This window comes from Mizuhopecten yessoensis, unplaced genomic scaffold, assembly GCF_002113885.1.
Source record: "Mizuhopecten yessoensis strain PY_sf001 unplaced genomic scaffold, ASM211388v2 scaffold4537, whole genome shotgun sequence".
Lineage (NCBI taxonomy): Eukaryota > Metazoa > Mollusca > Bivalvia > Pectinida > Pectinidae > Mizuhopecten > Mizuhopecten yessoensis.
This window is the reverse complement of record NW_018405596.1, coordinates 849,263-865,238: the sequence shown is the minus strand read 5'-3', so window position 1 is coordinate 865,238 and position 15,976 is coordinate 849,263. Positions and strand designations below refer to the sequence as shown.

At 35.4% G+C, this 15,976-nt stretch overlaps 1 protein-coding gene across 1 annotated transcript in view; it reads right to left on the bottom strand.

The window, feature by feature from the left end:
- Positions 1-15,976, bottom strand: part of LOC110449248 (collagen alpha-1(I) chain-like) — a 131,607-nt gene that overhangs the window by 34,938 nt on the left and 80,693 nt on the right. The window contains exons 2-10 of the mRNA XM_021495994.1: positions 10,567-11,129; positions 7,880-7,942; positions 7,124-7,195; positions 6,330-6,513; positions 5,027-5,178; positions 4,046-4,294; positions 3,377-3,668; positions 2,631-2,716; positions 732-794 (exon numbers count right to left, since the gene is read on the bottom strand). Of these exons, the coding sequence (XP_021351669.1) occupies positions 732-794; positions 2,631-2,716; positions 3,377-3,668; positions 4,046-4,294; positions 5,027-5,178; positions 6,330-6,513; positions 7,124-7,195; positions 7,880-7,942; positions 10,567-11,129 (1,724 nt within the window). The remainder of the gene's footprint in view (positions 1-731; positions 795-2,630; positions 2,717-3,376; positions 3,669-4,045; positions 4,295-5,026; positions 5,179-6,329; positions 6,514-7,123; positions 7,196-7,879; positions 7,943-10,566; positions 11,130-15,976) is intronic.

Here is a 15,976-nt window from a genome sequence, read left to right as displayed (position 1 = left end):
TTTTTTTCAATTAGACTTTTCATGTTTCTATTCTGTAATCCTTTCTTAAAATAATTTCTATATCCCCATATTTCTGAGAAAAACACTTTCCCTAGCCCATACGATAATTAACTCAGTATATCAATTTTTCCAGTTTTCTACAAACTTTTCACTTGTATTTTATATAGATCACTTTAATTTTGCAACGAAAATATAACGAAAAATTAAAAGAAGAGAGTGATGTAGCACATAAAAGGCATATGTATAGTGAGTATGTTTGACCCCGCAGAATACTAGTGGAGTACAAAGAACAAACCCACTGAAATCGACAGTCTAGCTTCCTGTTCTTAAAACCCATTGTACAGTGTATAGGAAACAGATACACAGAATTCTTAAAATCTTTTAAAGCACTTTACATTATCTATGGAAGTATTTAATAGGATTTAATAGGATATTATAGTTGATGCAGGCATTGCTGCCTGTATACCCACATCAATATAATTTGAAATACAATTTGGTAAATACAAACTAAGTCTATAGATGATGCTGTATGATCATACATCAACTCAAGATCTTTACAGAATTCGTCCAAGTTTTTCTCAAAGTCAAATATGTTACGAGATGAAACAGCATCTTGTGGGAGACTATTTCAGATATCAATTATTGTTGGAGTAAAGTAATGTTTTCTAATATTAAATGACAATCTTGTTTGAACTTGCATGAGAGTAATATAAATTACAGATAAAACTTACCCTATCTCCTTTGGGACCCAATGGCCCTCTTTGTCCGTCTACCCCTGGTGCACCAGTTATACCCTTTAAACAGACACAGTGTTTATACAGATATGTTAAACCTCAGTACAGGAATGTTTTGGTGTGTTTCAGTATTTTTTAGACAGCACGAATTCAACAGTGCCTATTGACCAAACTTTACATGGACAAAAAAGTGGGGTCCATTGTTTCCTGTCAATAAACAACCTACCATCTATTATTCCCAGTAAAAAGCCCATACCAAAAATTATTTTTCAGTTCCATAAAAATGACAAAATATTCTATTTCATTGATCTGTAATAAAAAAAAAATATGAAAAAAAAGACATAATACATTTATTTCTTCAGTAAGTTATTCTCAGCTAAAGTAAAGGGGCAGGCAACTCCAAGAAAGAGAAAGATATAAAAAAAAAATGAACTCTTCTTTGTTGGAGATACAACAGTAATCAGGGACACTCCACCTTTAATTTTCCTGATCCTCTATATTTGTGATAAGTTATCATTTATTGCATCGAGGACCCTCGCATAGCTCAATTATATATCAAACATTTTGAAGACATAAATTGTCGTCGACCTCAAGGAAAATTTGGCAGGTTATTGATAGATGATATTGCTATCTATTTGGTCACTCAATCCTGAGGTTAAGAAACCTCGATCCATACAACTCCTGCTGTTTGGACACCATGTGACTGTTCTTAGCCAATGAATAAAGAGCATTTTTGTCCAAGGTGGTACATGTAACACATATAGATGTAATAACAAATGAACCTCATCAATAGAAAAATCTTATAACTCAACATGAAACTAAACATCACTAACTACAACAACAAAATTGGTAAGATTTTACCAGAAGGAATTGAAGGATTAATAAAATAGTAGAACAAACAAAAACCAAACTGGGAAGGGTAATACATGTTTACCCATCATGAGCTTCAAACAACACAAGATATACTTCAAGTTCAAAAGTTAAGTTTTAACTGTAGAAGAAATTTGGAAAATGCAACAATTATCAAAAAATATCTTTAAAAGGTTTTAATATTTTCACAAATATTTATTGCTATTAACCCTTTCATCCCTATGCAACTTTAGAAGACTCTCCCATGCATTGATCTGGATGAGTCCATTATGGTCTACAGTGGTGAAAGGGTTAAACCATCAAGGCAAATCAGATATGATTGTATCAAATAGTAAAAACAAAGACTCTTATAGTAATCTTGTCATAATATCTTTAGGAAAAATGTCTTTAAAATAATTTTCAAATGATTTAAAGTAATAGAAAAACAAAGTAGCATGTTTTAACATGAATTCTTTAATATTTGACGTTTTTATGTTGAAAATTAGATGAAGTTGAAATAAAAACTTTTTTTCTTTTAAAGTAAAATACATAATTTTTGTCCATGTGGTATATGTACCGGTACATTGTTTTTTTCTGAAGAAAAAATGCCTGAAACAGTTGATTTTGGCTCATGTAAGGGTGCTGCCTGTGTATTATACACAGTATCAAAGTACATATATATAGAAGTTGTCTTTGACAATCGTAAAAGCCTGGTAAAAATGGGGAGAGAGGAACGGGCCATCACCCCTAATACGTTACCTTTGTACAACTTCCGATAGCATGCAACAGAAAGCATGGACTGATGTACAGACAGCCCATTTCAGTTAAGTTTAGGATTATATTATATTCATAGCTTTGACAACTACCCAATGTATTTCTCCATCTATTTCATATTCGGTTTCTATTTCACACACAAAAAAATATAACAAAACTTGAAATGCAAATATTTGCTTCAATAAAAATATATATGAATTTAGAATTTATAGAGTTATGAATCAAATATTCTTTCCATCAACAACAGTAGAAATGTATTCCTCCAATACTTACAGGTAAACCGGGTGTTCCAGCAAGACCAGGTTTTCCCGCAGGACCAATCAAGTCTGACATATTGTAGGCAAAGACACCAGGCTCTCCTGTCGATATAAAACAATAGATTTAAACACATTCTAAACTTACTCCAATATAACCCTTCAGGTGGAGAATAACAAAAATGAAAAATTTCCAATGGTAACCAATTTGTTTAAATCAAGAAATATTGCCAATTTTAAGACTGAGTATTATCATTCAAATAATACAATGACACAGCTTCGAAAAATAAACTGAAAAAGTAATTTTGAGGTTTTATATCCATGATGCCATTCAAGCACTGTTATTTTATCCAAAAAAAAAAAAATGTGTTAAATTATACTAGGTATAATTCTGAGTGAAAATTACCACTTTTCTGGAATACAGTATAACTTGAATCAAGTCAATGAAAAAGCCATATTGGGTATTTGAAACTAAACATATCCTCCTAACAAAAATTACTTGTTATACATAAAAGCTCTATATGTGATACATTTTTACCTTTTTATCATCACATTTGACCTTTAACAATCCATCACATTTAAATTTTACCTTCAACAGTATCACATCTGACCTTCAAAGCTATTATATCTGACCTTCAACACTCCAATTGGTTTTAAGATTTTTAAACAATTTGTCTTTATTAAATTGATGGATAAACTGAATATGTAGCTGTGACCCATGACCCCTAACCTTTGGCATGTGTAACCCTTAACCTGCTGACCTACCTTTAGCACCATGCAATCCTGGAACACCAGGAAGACCCATGGGTCCGACAGGGCCTTGGATTCCCATAGGTCCAACTGCACCAGTCTCACCACGTTCTCCTTGGGGTCCCTGAGGTCCCATCTCTCCCAAAACATCTTCTCCTGATCCTTCAACTACCACAGGTGACCCTGGGGGCCCAGGTGGTCCTGGCTTACCCTGGGGGCCTGTGAGACCAATAGGTCCTGTGGGTCCCAAGGGACCTGGTAAGCCATCAGACCCTGGTATTCCCATTCCTGGGATACCTTGTTCTCCCTGTTGGAAGACATTTTACCAACTTTTGTGAAGGATTTTGATACAAAAATTAAACTATTACTTAATCATTAGGGCAAAACAAAATGAATTACTCTGTACAATTTTCCAATACTTTGAGTCATATTGTGAAACACTTAAAGCTATTTCTACAAGTACAATTCCATGTACAATAATTATGTCCATTAGTGCTGAGGAAGGAAGAGATGTTGAAATTTTCTCTCCAGTACAGTGGAAATATACTCATAAAAATGGTAGAGAATTAAGCTGAGATAATAATAAATTGGCCCCAACATCATTCATATGAAAGCTTTTAACAGTTCACAGTCCAAGTATTTAACGTTTTGTATACTAAAAAAGCTCCTATTCCCTGATGTTACCTTTGGTCCCATTTGTCCAGGCTCCCCGATTCTTCCTGGATCTCCAGGGGCCCCTGGGTACCCATCTCTGCCTTCAGGCCCCTCGGGACCAGCAGGACCTGCCATCCCCTTGCCTCCTTTCACTCCAGGCTCCCCCTTGATGTTGAATTCAGACATGCTAAGTAAAATTGAGGCAATCTCGTCGTGGTCTACAATGGCCGGATCACCTTGGTCACCCTTCTGTCCAGCTGTTCCAATGCCTGGGTTTCCCTACAAATTAGAATACATTATGCAGTGTTTTTTTTAACATTTTTGTAAAATTGAACAGTGTATAGATGTACATTTGCACAAGTGGGTAAACTGGGGCAATCAAGGGAAATTGTTGTTCTCAAGGACACTAAAAACAGCAGAAAGATGCTGGAAATATTGGAACCAATAATATCTCAGTCAGCAGGTGAAAACAACTGTGCTGTGCTCCCAACAGAATTATCTTCTTGAGAAAAAAATCAATGTTCAGTGTATTTTAATCTGGCATTGTGAGACTTAAAAACAAGAAAGATATTTTCTTAATTTAACCCCCAAAACAGTCACCAACTATATTCTAGTAAGGAAAAAGAGAAGTGTTGCTCTCCCTGCCCGGGATTGACCAGCAATCCCCAGGTTCCCAGTCCAACGCTGTATCAAGTCAGCTAAAGATAAGCGTGAAGCTAGAAGGCGACCATGATGATATATACAATTAAAACCTGTTATACTAATCCATCCTTTATAAATGAGTTAATCCCCTGAGCACCAATAAAACATTACAACCAAGGTTCAAACTCCCTGTCACAACAAGAGTGGGGACACCATTTGTAACAAGAAAAACAGGAATTGACCCCCTGACCCCAAGCTTCCCAGACTGTTGCTCTGCCAATTAAACTAAAGGGAAATCCCCTCTAGTGTAAATACAACTAAAACCTGTCCCACAGTTTTGAATCTTGGCTATTTAGTATTAAAGCTTACTGGCATGCCCTGGACCCCCATGTCTCCTTTGTCTCCAGATAACCCAGGTAAACCAGGTAGCCCATCTGAACCTTCAACGCCCATCTCTCCCTTCTGTCCTGGAAACCCGGGAACACCAACTTCTCCTCTGTCTCCCTTCTCTCCCATGTCACCTGCAAGGACAAGAAACATCAGCATTCAATACATTTTATTGAAAAACGACTGCTGAATAAAACAATATAATGTTAATCAACCAATCTTCCCTTAACCCTTTTACCGCTGCAGACCAAAATGGACTCATCCAGATCAATGCATGGAATAGTCTACTAAAGTTACGTAGGGGTGAAAGGGTTAAAGCACATCAAAAATACATTCAACCCATATAGATATGAATCATCTTAAAAAAGAACCATGACAACGGTAAACTAGTATAGTTTTTAATTTCAATTTGGGGGAAGTTTCTATGTTTTTATAATGTGTTTAATACCACAGGTATATGCCCTGAACTATTCACAGGATTAACTACCCAAGTGCTTTGATTACTATAGTATACCCTTTATTCATTTTACAAAAACTAAGAAACAACTTTTAATCAGTCTTTATGGCCAAGATATATAGAAGCATACAGGAGGCTTTAATGTGAGAGGAAACCAAGAGCAAACTAAATGTTGTGGGTCAGGTATACCGGAGTTCAGATATATACTGTAGTAGTGTCGCCTAAGTAGGTAGGAGTTGTCTCCCTTGACGTGACATTCCGTGACCACCCGAGAGCTGACTCTTACGCTGCAACCTCTGACTACGACCCTCGTGTACAAGTGATAAGGATACCAGAACTGTATAAACTGTTCTATATTTACCAGCTGCGAGACACAACTGGTGAGTATTGTACAGATATATACTGTAGTTAGTGTCGCCTAAGTAGGTAGGAGTTGTCTCCCTTGCCGTGACATGCCATGACAACCCGAGAGCTGACTCTTATGCTGCAACCTCTGACTACGACCCGCGTGTACAAGTGATAAGGATACCTGAACTGTATAAACTGTTCTATATTTATCAGCTGCGAGACAACGACTGGTGAGTATTGTACAGATATATACTGTAGTAGTGTCGCCTAAGTAGGTAGGAGTTGTCTCCCTTGACGTGACATTCCGTGACCACCCGAGAGCTGACTCTTATGCTGCAACCTCTGACTACGACTCACGTGTACAAGTGATAAGGATACCTTAACTGTATAAACTGTTCTATATTCACTAGCTGCAAGATAACAACTGGTGAGTATTGTCATTACCGCCACAATTACTTTAATACAATCAATGGTACATACCCTTGTCTCCCTTAAGAGATGGTGGCTGTGGTGGAGGGGGTGGTATTGTAGGCATTGGACCAGGCAGACCCCTCAGTCCCTGATCTCCCTTTTGACCCTTCAAACCCTGTGGTCCACGTTCTCCCATCTCGCCCTGATCTCCCTTTTCTCCATTTCCAGTTACAATTTCATCAATATCTGTGACCTGTTCAGAAGAAAGATAAATCTAACAATGAACGGTATTTATAATGAAATTAACAGTATTCATCTTCCAATGAACAAAATTGTTTGCACAATGAACAACAAAATACTGAACAATGAACGGTATTTATAATAAAATTAACAATATTCATCTTCCAATGAACAAAATTGTTCACACAATAAACAACAAAATACTGAACAATGAACAAAGAACGGTATTTATAATAAAATTAAAAGTAATCATCTTCCAATGAACAACAAATTGTTTGCACAATGAACAACAAAATACTGAACAATGAACAAAGAACGGTGTTTATAATATAATTAACAGTATTCATCCTCCAATGAACAAAATTGTTTACACAATGAACAACAAAATACTGAACAATGAACAAAGAAAGGTATTTATAATAAAATTTACAGTATTCATCCTCCAATGAACAAAATTGTTTGCACAATGAACAATTACGCAACAACCATTATTGATCATCCAATGAACATTTCAACGTTATTCATTATTAAATGAACAATATTCATCATTCTATGATTGTTGACAAAATATAACCAATATATAATCAGTGAACACATCCGCTTAAATTCCGAGAGATTTTTACCGGTGGTAGTGGTGACGGTGTCCTCGTATCATCTTCATCATCTCCTGAAGACCCGCCTGATCCAGATATGGACTATAACCAGTAAGAAAAGTTTACACATTGATTTAATGTACTGTATACCGAAATAGGGTTGCCACAGTTTAACGTTCACCTTTCTGAACCCTTTCACCCCTATATAACTTTAGTAGACTACACCATGCATTGATATGGATGAGTCCATTATGGTTTACAGTGGTGAAAGGGTTGTTAAGGGTGAATTCATGATGACAGGGAATATTAGTGTATTTATACTTAGTGTTTTTGAAGGGCGCAATTAACTCTTTACATACATTTTCACTGTGAATGGTGAATATTTGACTGGATCAAAGTTTCCAGGTATACAATAAACAAAATAAAATTGCTATCACCAGAACTCAATAGACAGAGTCTGAATTCTTTTTAATTCATTCACCCCTGGAGACACATTTGAACTCTTCCAATTCAAAAGTTGGAATAGTTCATTATGACACTTCAGGGGTGAAATGAGTTAAAGATGAATGTAACAGGCACACAACTGATATTTGCACCTTTAGAATTTAGTAATAGATACATTTTATCAAAAATTAATTTCACTGCATCATACAGCTGTTTTGTCCTTCAAGGACTCATCGGTGAAGCTAGGGTCAAAACGTTTGAAATATATAAAAATGTGTATGATATATACTACAGTACTTGTGCTACACATATAACTGAAACCAAAAAGCAGTGTGTACTCACCTCTGAGCAATCTCGTTCCGCTTCCCTAGGATCTTCATGTATTTTTAATTCGTTTATAGCACCCTAAAATATTGAAAATCTTAAGTAAGTACAGAACACTTTGCTAAACAGTTGTGAAGTTAGTAGGAATCTAACATGTAGCTGTGACAAGTAATCTTCAATATTCAAAGGTTTGAACATCGATCTTCACCTTTTCACAAAATATCATCCTCTTGGAAAAAACGAGTGTACATTTCTGCTCTTTTATTAGCATCTCGATTTAAAAATACAAATATGTGCTTGTATTTTATGCAAAAAAAAAATGGCTACAAGTCAGCCATGTTTAACAAACTTTTTTGTCCATTATATATTTTAAGAAATATGGAGCTTCGTGATATTGAAATTTCCGTACCAAAAAGTGCAAGATCATGAGCAAAAGAAAAGAAATATCTGTGAAACAGATGAACAGCGGAGTTTTGACAATTGATGTGGTTATAAGTCTGAGTAAAATAGCTGTGTACCTTTGACATTTCTTAAAACATATTAATATAGGTTTAAAAGAAATTAATAATTGGATAAAAAAAAATACACATTTTACTATTAATTTGGTTAAAAGCGTGTTGATCGTTCAACGGGTGGAACTCAAAATTCCACTTAATTTTATAGAAACAGTGTTATTAAACAATCCTCTTTATGTCAAAACAATCTTTAATACCTCTGCCTCATTTAACTAGCTTTCAAAGTCACATTTCACATACTGAATTTCGCCACAAATCTGCTTTTTATCTAAACAGATCCACAGGCCAATGAAAAGGGCAACCCTACAAGTAGTGTCATCTGGTGCATCAATTGTAACATGGGGAGGGTGGTTGTGTACCCAACAAAACGAAGTGGATCTCAGTTTGAAGCTAAGCTATCAAAAATAAATTGACCTTTGACCTCCAGAACAATAATAATCTTCAAACACTTTCATCATAGATGCTCTGGACAAGCAAAAAGGCATTCAAATTTGTATGGAAATTTATAACATTGACCTTGAATTAGCAATCGAGAAAATATCTCAACAGGCATTCTACAGATTTTTATGATGTTTGACTAGAACAGTTGTTTGGTGGCTTGCTCTCTGACCTTGACCTCAGGCTGGATCGATATATGAATGGCACACCTACTAATAGTGGTACACGTTTATAAGTCCATCATGAATGTTTCATATACAATTCTTTAATAAGGAAGAAAATACAAGTTGGATAAAAAAACTTTCAAAATTAGACCTTTGACCTTTAGTGATGACATGACCTTAGAGTAAACAGGATCCTGATAATACCACAGCACAATGCCTACTGACAGCTACATATATCTCTGGATAGGTTTCATAGAAATAAAGTCTGGACAATATAACAAACATGTGGTAACTCTTGTCAAGATGGATGTCTCGGAAAAGCATTTTATTACATTTTAAAAACATACAGTGTATGACAGTGGTAGAGACAACCAATTGCCTGGTCTTCTGTTAGTTACATGTCTGAAAAATAAAATCTTGCAAAATGAAGATGATCTGAAACATGAGCAGGATAAAGAACTGCATTTACATTATAATTGAGAACTGATTGGCAATTCTAACCTAGTACTGATCACTGATTGGCCATTCTGACCTGTAGTACTGCATGATCAATGATTGGCCACACTGACTTGGTACTGATCACTGATTGGCCACAATGACTTGGTACTGATCACTGATTGGTCAAAATGACTTGGTACTGATAACTGATTGTCCCTTCTGACATGGTACTGATCACTGATTGTTCACACTGACATAGTACTGATCACTGATTGGTCACAATGACTTGGTACTGATCACTGATTGGCCCTTCTGACTTTGTGCTGATCACTGATTGGCCATTCTGACCTAGCACTTGTCACTGATTGGCCACACTGACTTGGTACTGATTGGCCCTTCTGACTTTGTTATTGATCACTGATTGGCCATTCTGACTTTGTGCTGATCACTAATTGGCCATTCTGACGTTGTGCTGATCACTGATTGGCCATTCTGACCTAGCACTTGTCACTGATCGGTGGCCACACTGACTTTGTACTGATCATTGATTGGCCATACTGACTTGGTACTGATCACTGATTGGCCACATTTACAACATTATGTGAATATTATTAGCTTCAAAAGTCTTTACTATATATCACAAAAAAGGGGAAATGACGAAATTTTGCCTTATTGGTTGATTTTTAATTGTTGATTCAAAAAGGTAAGCGGCAATGTAAACAGCAACAAATGGGATACTGTTCAATATAAAGAGACACAATAAAAAACGTAAAAGAGGTGCAACATAATACTTGGCATAGTGTCTTTAATTCAACCACCACTAAGTGTTCAGTTGTTTCACCATTTCACCATACAGATTTGGTTTATATGGAAAGATTTCCAATTTTTTTATCCAAAAGTGTCCCAATACACTTTCCACTACTAAGAATAAGTTTAACTGGGTTGAACCAGCAGAGCAGACCTAAAAGGGGAACATAAAAAACTCATCCACCCCTGAAGACACATTTGAACTCTTCCAATTCAAAGTTTGGGATAGTTCATTATGAAATTTCAGGGGTGAATGAGTTAAGGATAAAAGATTATGTGGTAACAGAAATGTAATGACATATAATTGATAAAGACAAACTTTGTAAAAACATTTTGTACTTACAACAAACTGATCTCCTTCGAAGTTAGGTCCGCCCTGCGCAATGTAGAATGACGATCCTGGTTCAATGGCTAACAGACGTGCGCTATTTCTGTTGATCCGCCTGCTTTCTGTTCTTTCACAATTTACGTAAAGCGTGGCTGTACTGTCTTCGACTTTAATTCCCAGTTCTGTCCACTTATTATAAAGTGAATCCACTGTAAAATTAGCTAACACGTTTGATGGCACCCGATTTTGAAATTGGGCATTTTCCGTGTAATAAAAAACTAGATTATCCCTTCTTGGTAATGTTGATGGTTCTATCAAAACACCAAAAATAACTACAGTGTTATATGGGTTTTTCACAGAAAAAAGAAAACCTCCTTCTCTTCGTGTTGGTTTCACGGCTAAAGTTAAAGCGAAGTTCCGATATTTTAGGGCTGCACCAAATATTTCTGCAGCACTTTTGCGTATAAATGCTCTTTCATTGAAAGAAAATGCTGGGTAGCCAGTAATTCCTGTCTCGTAGCCTACCCCATTAGTCACAGAGGGAACCCCAACAGCAGTCAGTAAGTCAATGTTGTTTTCTGAAAAATATAAAACATAAAAATTAAGTTCAAATCCAAAAGAACACTCATATTTAGTAAGTACTGTTAATTAGCCCTTTCACCACTGTAGACCATAATAGACTCATCCAGATCAATGTATGGTAGAGTCTACTAAAGTTACCTAGGTGTGTCTGCAACCCTGACTACATGGGTTTTCTCCGGGTACTCCGGTTTCCTCCCACATTAAGACCCCCAGTGCGTTAATATCTATAAGCCAACAAGAGTAACTGATATAAGTTGAAATACTTTGATTCATTATTACTGTTAAATAAAATTAAGTTTACATTTAATATGTGTGTGACAGTTAATCATATGTTCTCCTGTATAGCTAGCCCATTTGTCAGAACAATTAAGGTAATAGGATTGTGTCACCATTTCTCAGTAGAATTTCTTCAAATTTTGTAGTTATATTGCTTTGGAGTAAAGAAAATTTTCTGCCCCAAAAAATATATAGGTTGTCAGAATTTGAAGGATTTTAAATGGAAATTTATGTAAAAAGGAGTGAATTTTGAAGAAACAAATGAAAGACACAAGTTTTTGCAAAATAATGTCAATAAAAAAATGATAGTGCCATAGATTAGTTTTGCATTAATGTATATCAATTTAATAAATGCTGAAATTGTGTAAAATTAATTATATATAAACGATTAAAAATTGACATTTCATAATAAAACCATATACACATAGTAATTGCATGTAAGAGTCTATCCTGAAAAACTTTACAGTAGTGAAATAGGTAGCCGGTGTCCTGAAGTACAGAAAAATGGACACATGTGACTCATTGATAAAAAAAACCCAACTGAACTAATGCCTGGCTTGCTTTGAACACACTGTTCTGTCAATAATAAACACACAATATTCATCAGTTTAATATTAAACATTAGAATATGCGGAAATTGTGATACTGTCTCCCTACATTGGATTTTCAACTAGGGACGTACTTCCTATTTCCGTTTATCAATACACTCCTATGACCTTAAGACTATATCAAACAAATCAATGGCTGGTGTTTTGGTATTTGGATGATTCGTTGCCTTTATGCAGTTACGTGGGTAATAATGAATCCGATTTCTCTAGATAAGGAAACATAAATTCTTGATGAATCGGGTTAGCAATTCTAATAGAAATGAAAATCTCTTACCTAAGACTTATATATCTGTCAAAGAACTTAGTTTCTTATAATCTATATGTGTAAAAACAGTTGTTATTTGAAGAATGTAGTTTTTAAATTCCTACCATTTGTAAGGTTCAAAGGACCATATGCCAGTTGAGGTTTATGGATAAAAAGTCAGGTATGCATATATACATAAGTTTAATTTTACCATGACATGTGTATATGAAACTACACGCCACCGAATTAGTGTCAAATTATATGTGATTATTTATAATGTAGCATTATGAAGGAGGATTCGGATACACGTATCAAAATCCTTCAGTTTGTCTGATAAAACGTGCAGGAATTCATCAGGAGACGGACATCCAATTAATTCACATTTCCTTTTAAGGACAAAATAGTCTGTAATTATGACAATTATATATGCCTTATGACAAATTTCAGCATAAAATTGAAGATATTCCATAATATATATACTGCAAGAAGTGGATGACAGATTTAAGCATGAAACTGCTGATGTTCTGTAATATTTATAATACAAGACATTCTAGATTTAGGAAACTTTATTGACAGTTAATTACTGTATATATCACAACAGGGTTTTCAATACCATTAAATTCTGCTGTATCATCCCTCAATCCGGGATGAAACAACATATTGTTTATGTAAACCTTCACAAAGCCTTAGTGTAGATAGTAGAATCAACATGTAGTGGTCTAATCACCCGACCGGTCCATATGTAAATGGAAACACTTAATTCCCTTTGCTAAGGATCCGAGCATCATTGTGAAAAACTGTAAGAATGCATTGGCACCTTTTTATCAGTATGACCATAACATTGATAAATCACTTCTCAGAAAAAGTACCTTACAGAACTTCTTAGAAACAGCAATATTGTAGAAATAATAAAAGAAAACAATCACCAAAAGTGTCCCGAATGTGTAACATTTTTTTATAACGTTGCTCTGAACAACTGATCATTAGCTACTGATCAACATTGGTACCTTGGCCTTATTTTCAAAATAAATTAAAGGGAGGTAACTCTGAACACAAAAATAAACTAGAAAATGTCTGAAAGACAAAATACCCCCGCTCATGGATGGGACTGGACGCAACGGGACGGGACGGACACGGGCAACACTATATGTCCCCCCCCCATTTTATGGCGGGGGCATAATTACTGAAGTTCTTTAGTGTTTTGCTAACAGCAGGACAGGGATCCTTAAAAGATATTAAAACCTCCCATATCATGGGGTTTTTTTGGGGACCTCTCTAGTTCAGTGTTGATAGAAATCACTAAAAGCTGACATCTACTTTTTACACTGTAAATCGTTCTTACAACATTTACATGTCAAGCCAGCTGTGGCTGACTACATAAAACTAGACTTAATTTATGCAGAAGTGCTGACGATGACAAGCCCCAGACATGAAACTCTAATAAACCTCCCAAGCCTGTCGACATATACTTTTCATAATTAATAAAACATTTAAACTAATTAGGGCATTAAAAGCACCTGCGACCACCAACGAAAAACATGTGAAATGCATGTGTTGGTGTGGCAACATATTTCCCACTTCTCACAAATTAGGTAATTTTTACAGACATTCCTTCCTGCAATTAAATCTCCATCAAATGCTTTGGTTAATGTCGTTGCAGAATTAAGGAATTCTTCTCATCTGTGATCCATTCTCACAGATCTCATTACCCAAGTATGTATGGGACCAACAGGGAACAGCCAGTACTACTATAAGGAGCAAAGTTGTCCTCAAGTACACAGACAGAAATGGCTTCAATTTGTCCCAAAAAACATATCAGACGGAAATTGTCTTCCCTTTGTTCAACAAAAGTATCAAAAGAGTTAAAAAAACATGTACAAACGACCACTGATTTGAAATGTATACTGGATTTCAACATAAATATGTTTTGCCACTTGCACAGCTATTAGTACAGGGTTTATCGTCCTATGAAAAGCTAAGAAAGCTAAGGTTTTTCATTTACCCAGGATTTTATTCGGATCGAACTTCAAAAAATTGAGAAAATCAACTTAAATGGCTAGGTATACGTATATGCTTTAATACACAGTAAAATGAAGTTTCACTAATGATACATTTGTCATCATTAAATCATTAAGTAATTTCACAATTTTAATGTTAAAGAGCTCTTGGTCATTACATTTTTTGTAAAATAAATTCCCTACTTTTCCACCCATTAGCGTTCAATACTATAACTACAGGATAACATCGAAACTGAAACAAATTTCCCCTTGAATCTCTTCATCAATGATGGACAATTATTTGTAATCACCCTACATCATACAGACAGATGCTTCATATACTCAAATATTTCTGCAATGTTAACTCATTTACCCCTGAAATTTCATAATGAACTATTCCAACCTTTGAATTGGAAGAGTTCAAATGTGTCTTCAGGGGTGAATGAGTTAATGACGTCTATAAAAGAGGAAAAAATTCCTCTGCACTCTTTATGCTGCAGATGACTCATATTTCATGTTAAATTTACCTTCGCATACTTTTTATGTTAATAACTGAATTTGAGTTCAAGGATCAAACAAACACAACCTAAAACACAAACTCTTTGGAAAGAATATAAAAAAAACTCACAATTAAGTACAAAAAGGTTACTTCCCCAAATTTTGTGTGCATGAAATACAAGTGTTATTTACAGTAAATTAATAACCTGCAATAATGTTTTTTGCCACTCCTGAAAGTCTGTGGGTAACTATTTTTTTGATAATTCCACTGTGAAATGATTAATATCACAAGGTGCAAGGTATGTCACTCCATTCCTTCAAAATGCACTTCCATAATAAGCCGTTACACAGCAAAAAAAATCCTGATTGTAAAAAGAAAGGAATTCATATCAAATCACTTGACATCAAAGCAAACTATTATGAAAATAATGACATGAACCAAAATGTGACATTAATTATGCTGTATCTTTGACCTAATAAATTAGTGCTCCATTCCTTATAATCACTCCTACCAAACATGGAGCGCAAGGTTGCTATACTCTTTGAAAATGCACCTCGTAATTAAGAGACTAAATTTGTTCCCGATAGTAAAAGAAAGCGTATATTAAGAGGAATTCATGTCAAATCACTTGATATCAAAAGTACATAGGAAAAAGTGTTTTGAAAATATGACATTAACTAAAATCTTACATGAATTATGCCATATTTGACCTGTTATAGTAGCACTTCATTCCTTATATTCACTGCTACCACTGCCCACCCCTCTCATTATTTTGTCAGGTCCAATAGTCAATACAAGAGGCCCAAAGGGCCTGTATCGCTCACCTGGATACCTAAGCAATTATGGCAAACTATTCTCCAAATGAGATCAAGGGAATATGCCAGACCCCAAGGCCAATCCTTGTAGCATAGCTATATTAGATGCCTAGCAGTTTTATGTATGGTTATGGGGTGGGGATCTTACCTGTTTCCAAGCTTTGACTCAGAAACTACGTCCCTAGAGTTGTGGCCAGACCACAGGATCGATTCTAATATCGTGACTGCATTTGTCTCTTTTTGCCAAGCATTTGTATATATAGTTTTGGGGTGGGGATCTCAACCGTTTCAAAGTTATGACCCAGGGGCCAAGTCTGCAAGGGTGGGGCAGACCCTGGGATCAATTCTAATGTCATGACTGCATTCGTCTCTTTATGCCCAACAATTGTATATATAGTTTTGGG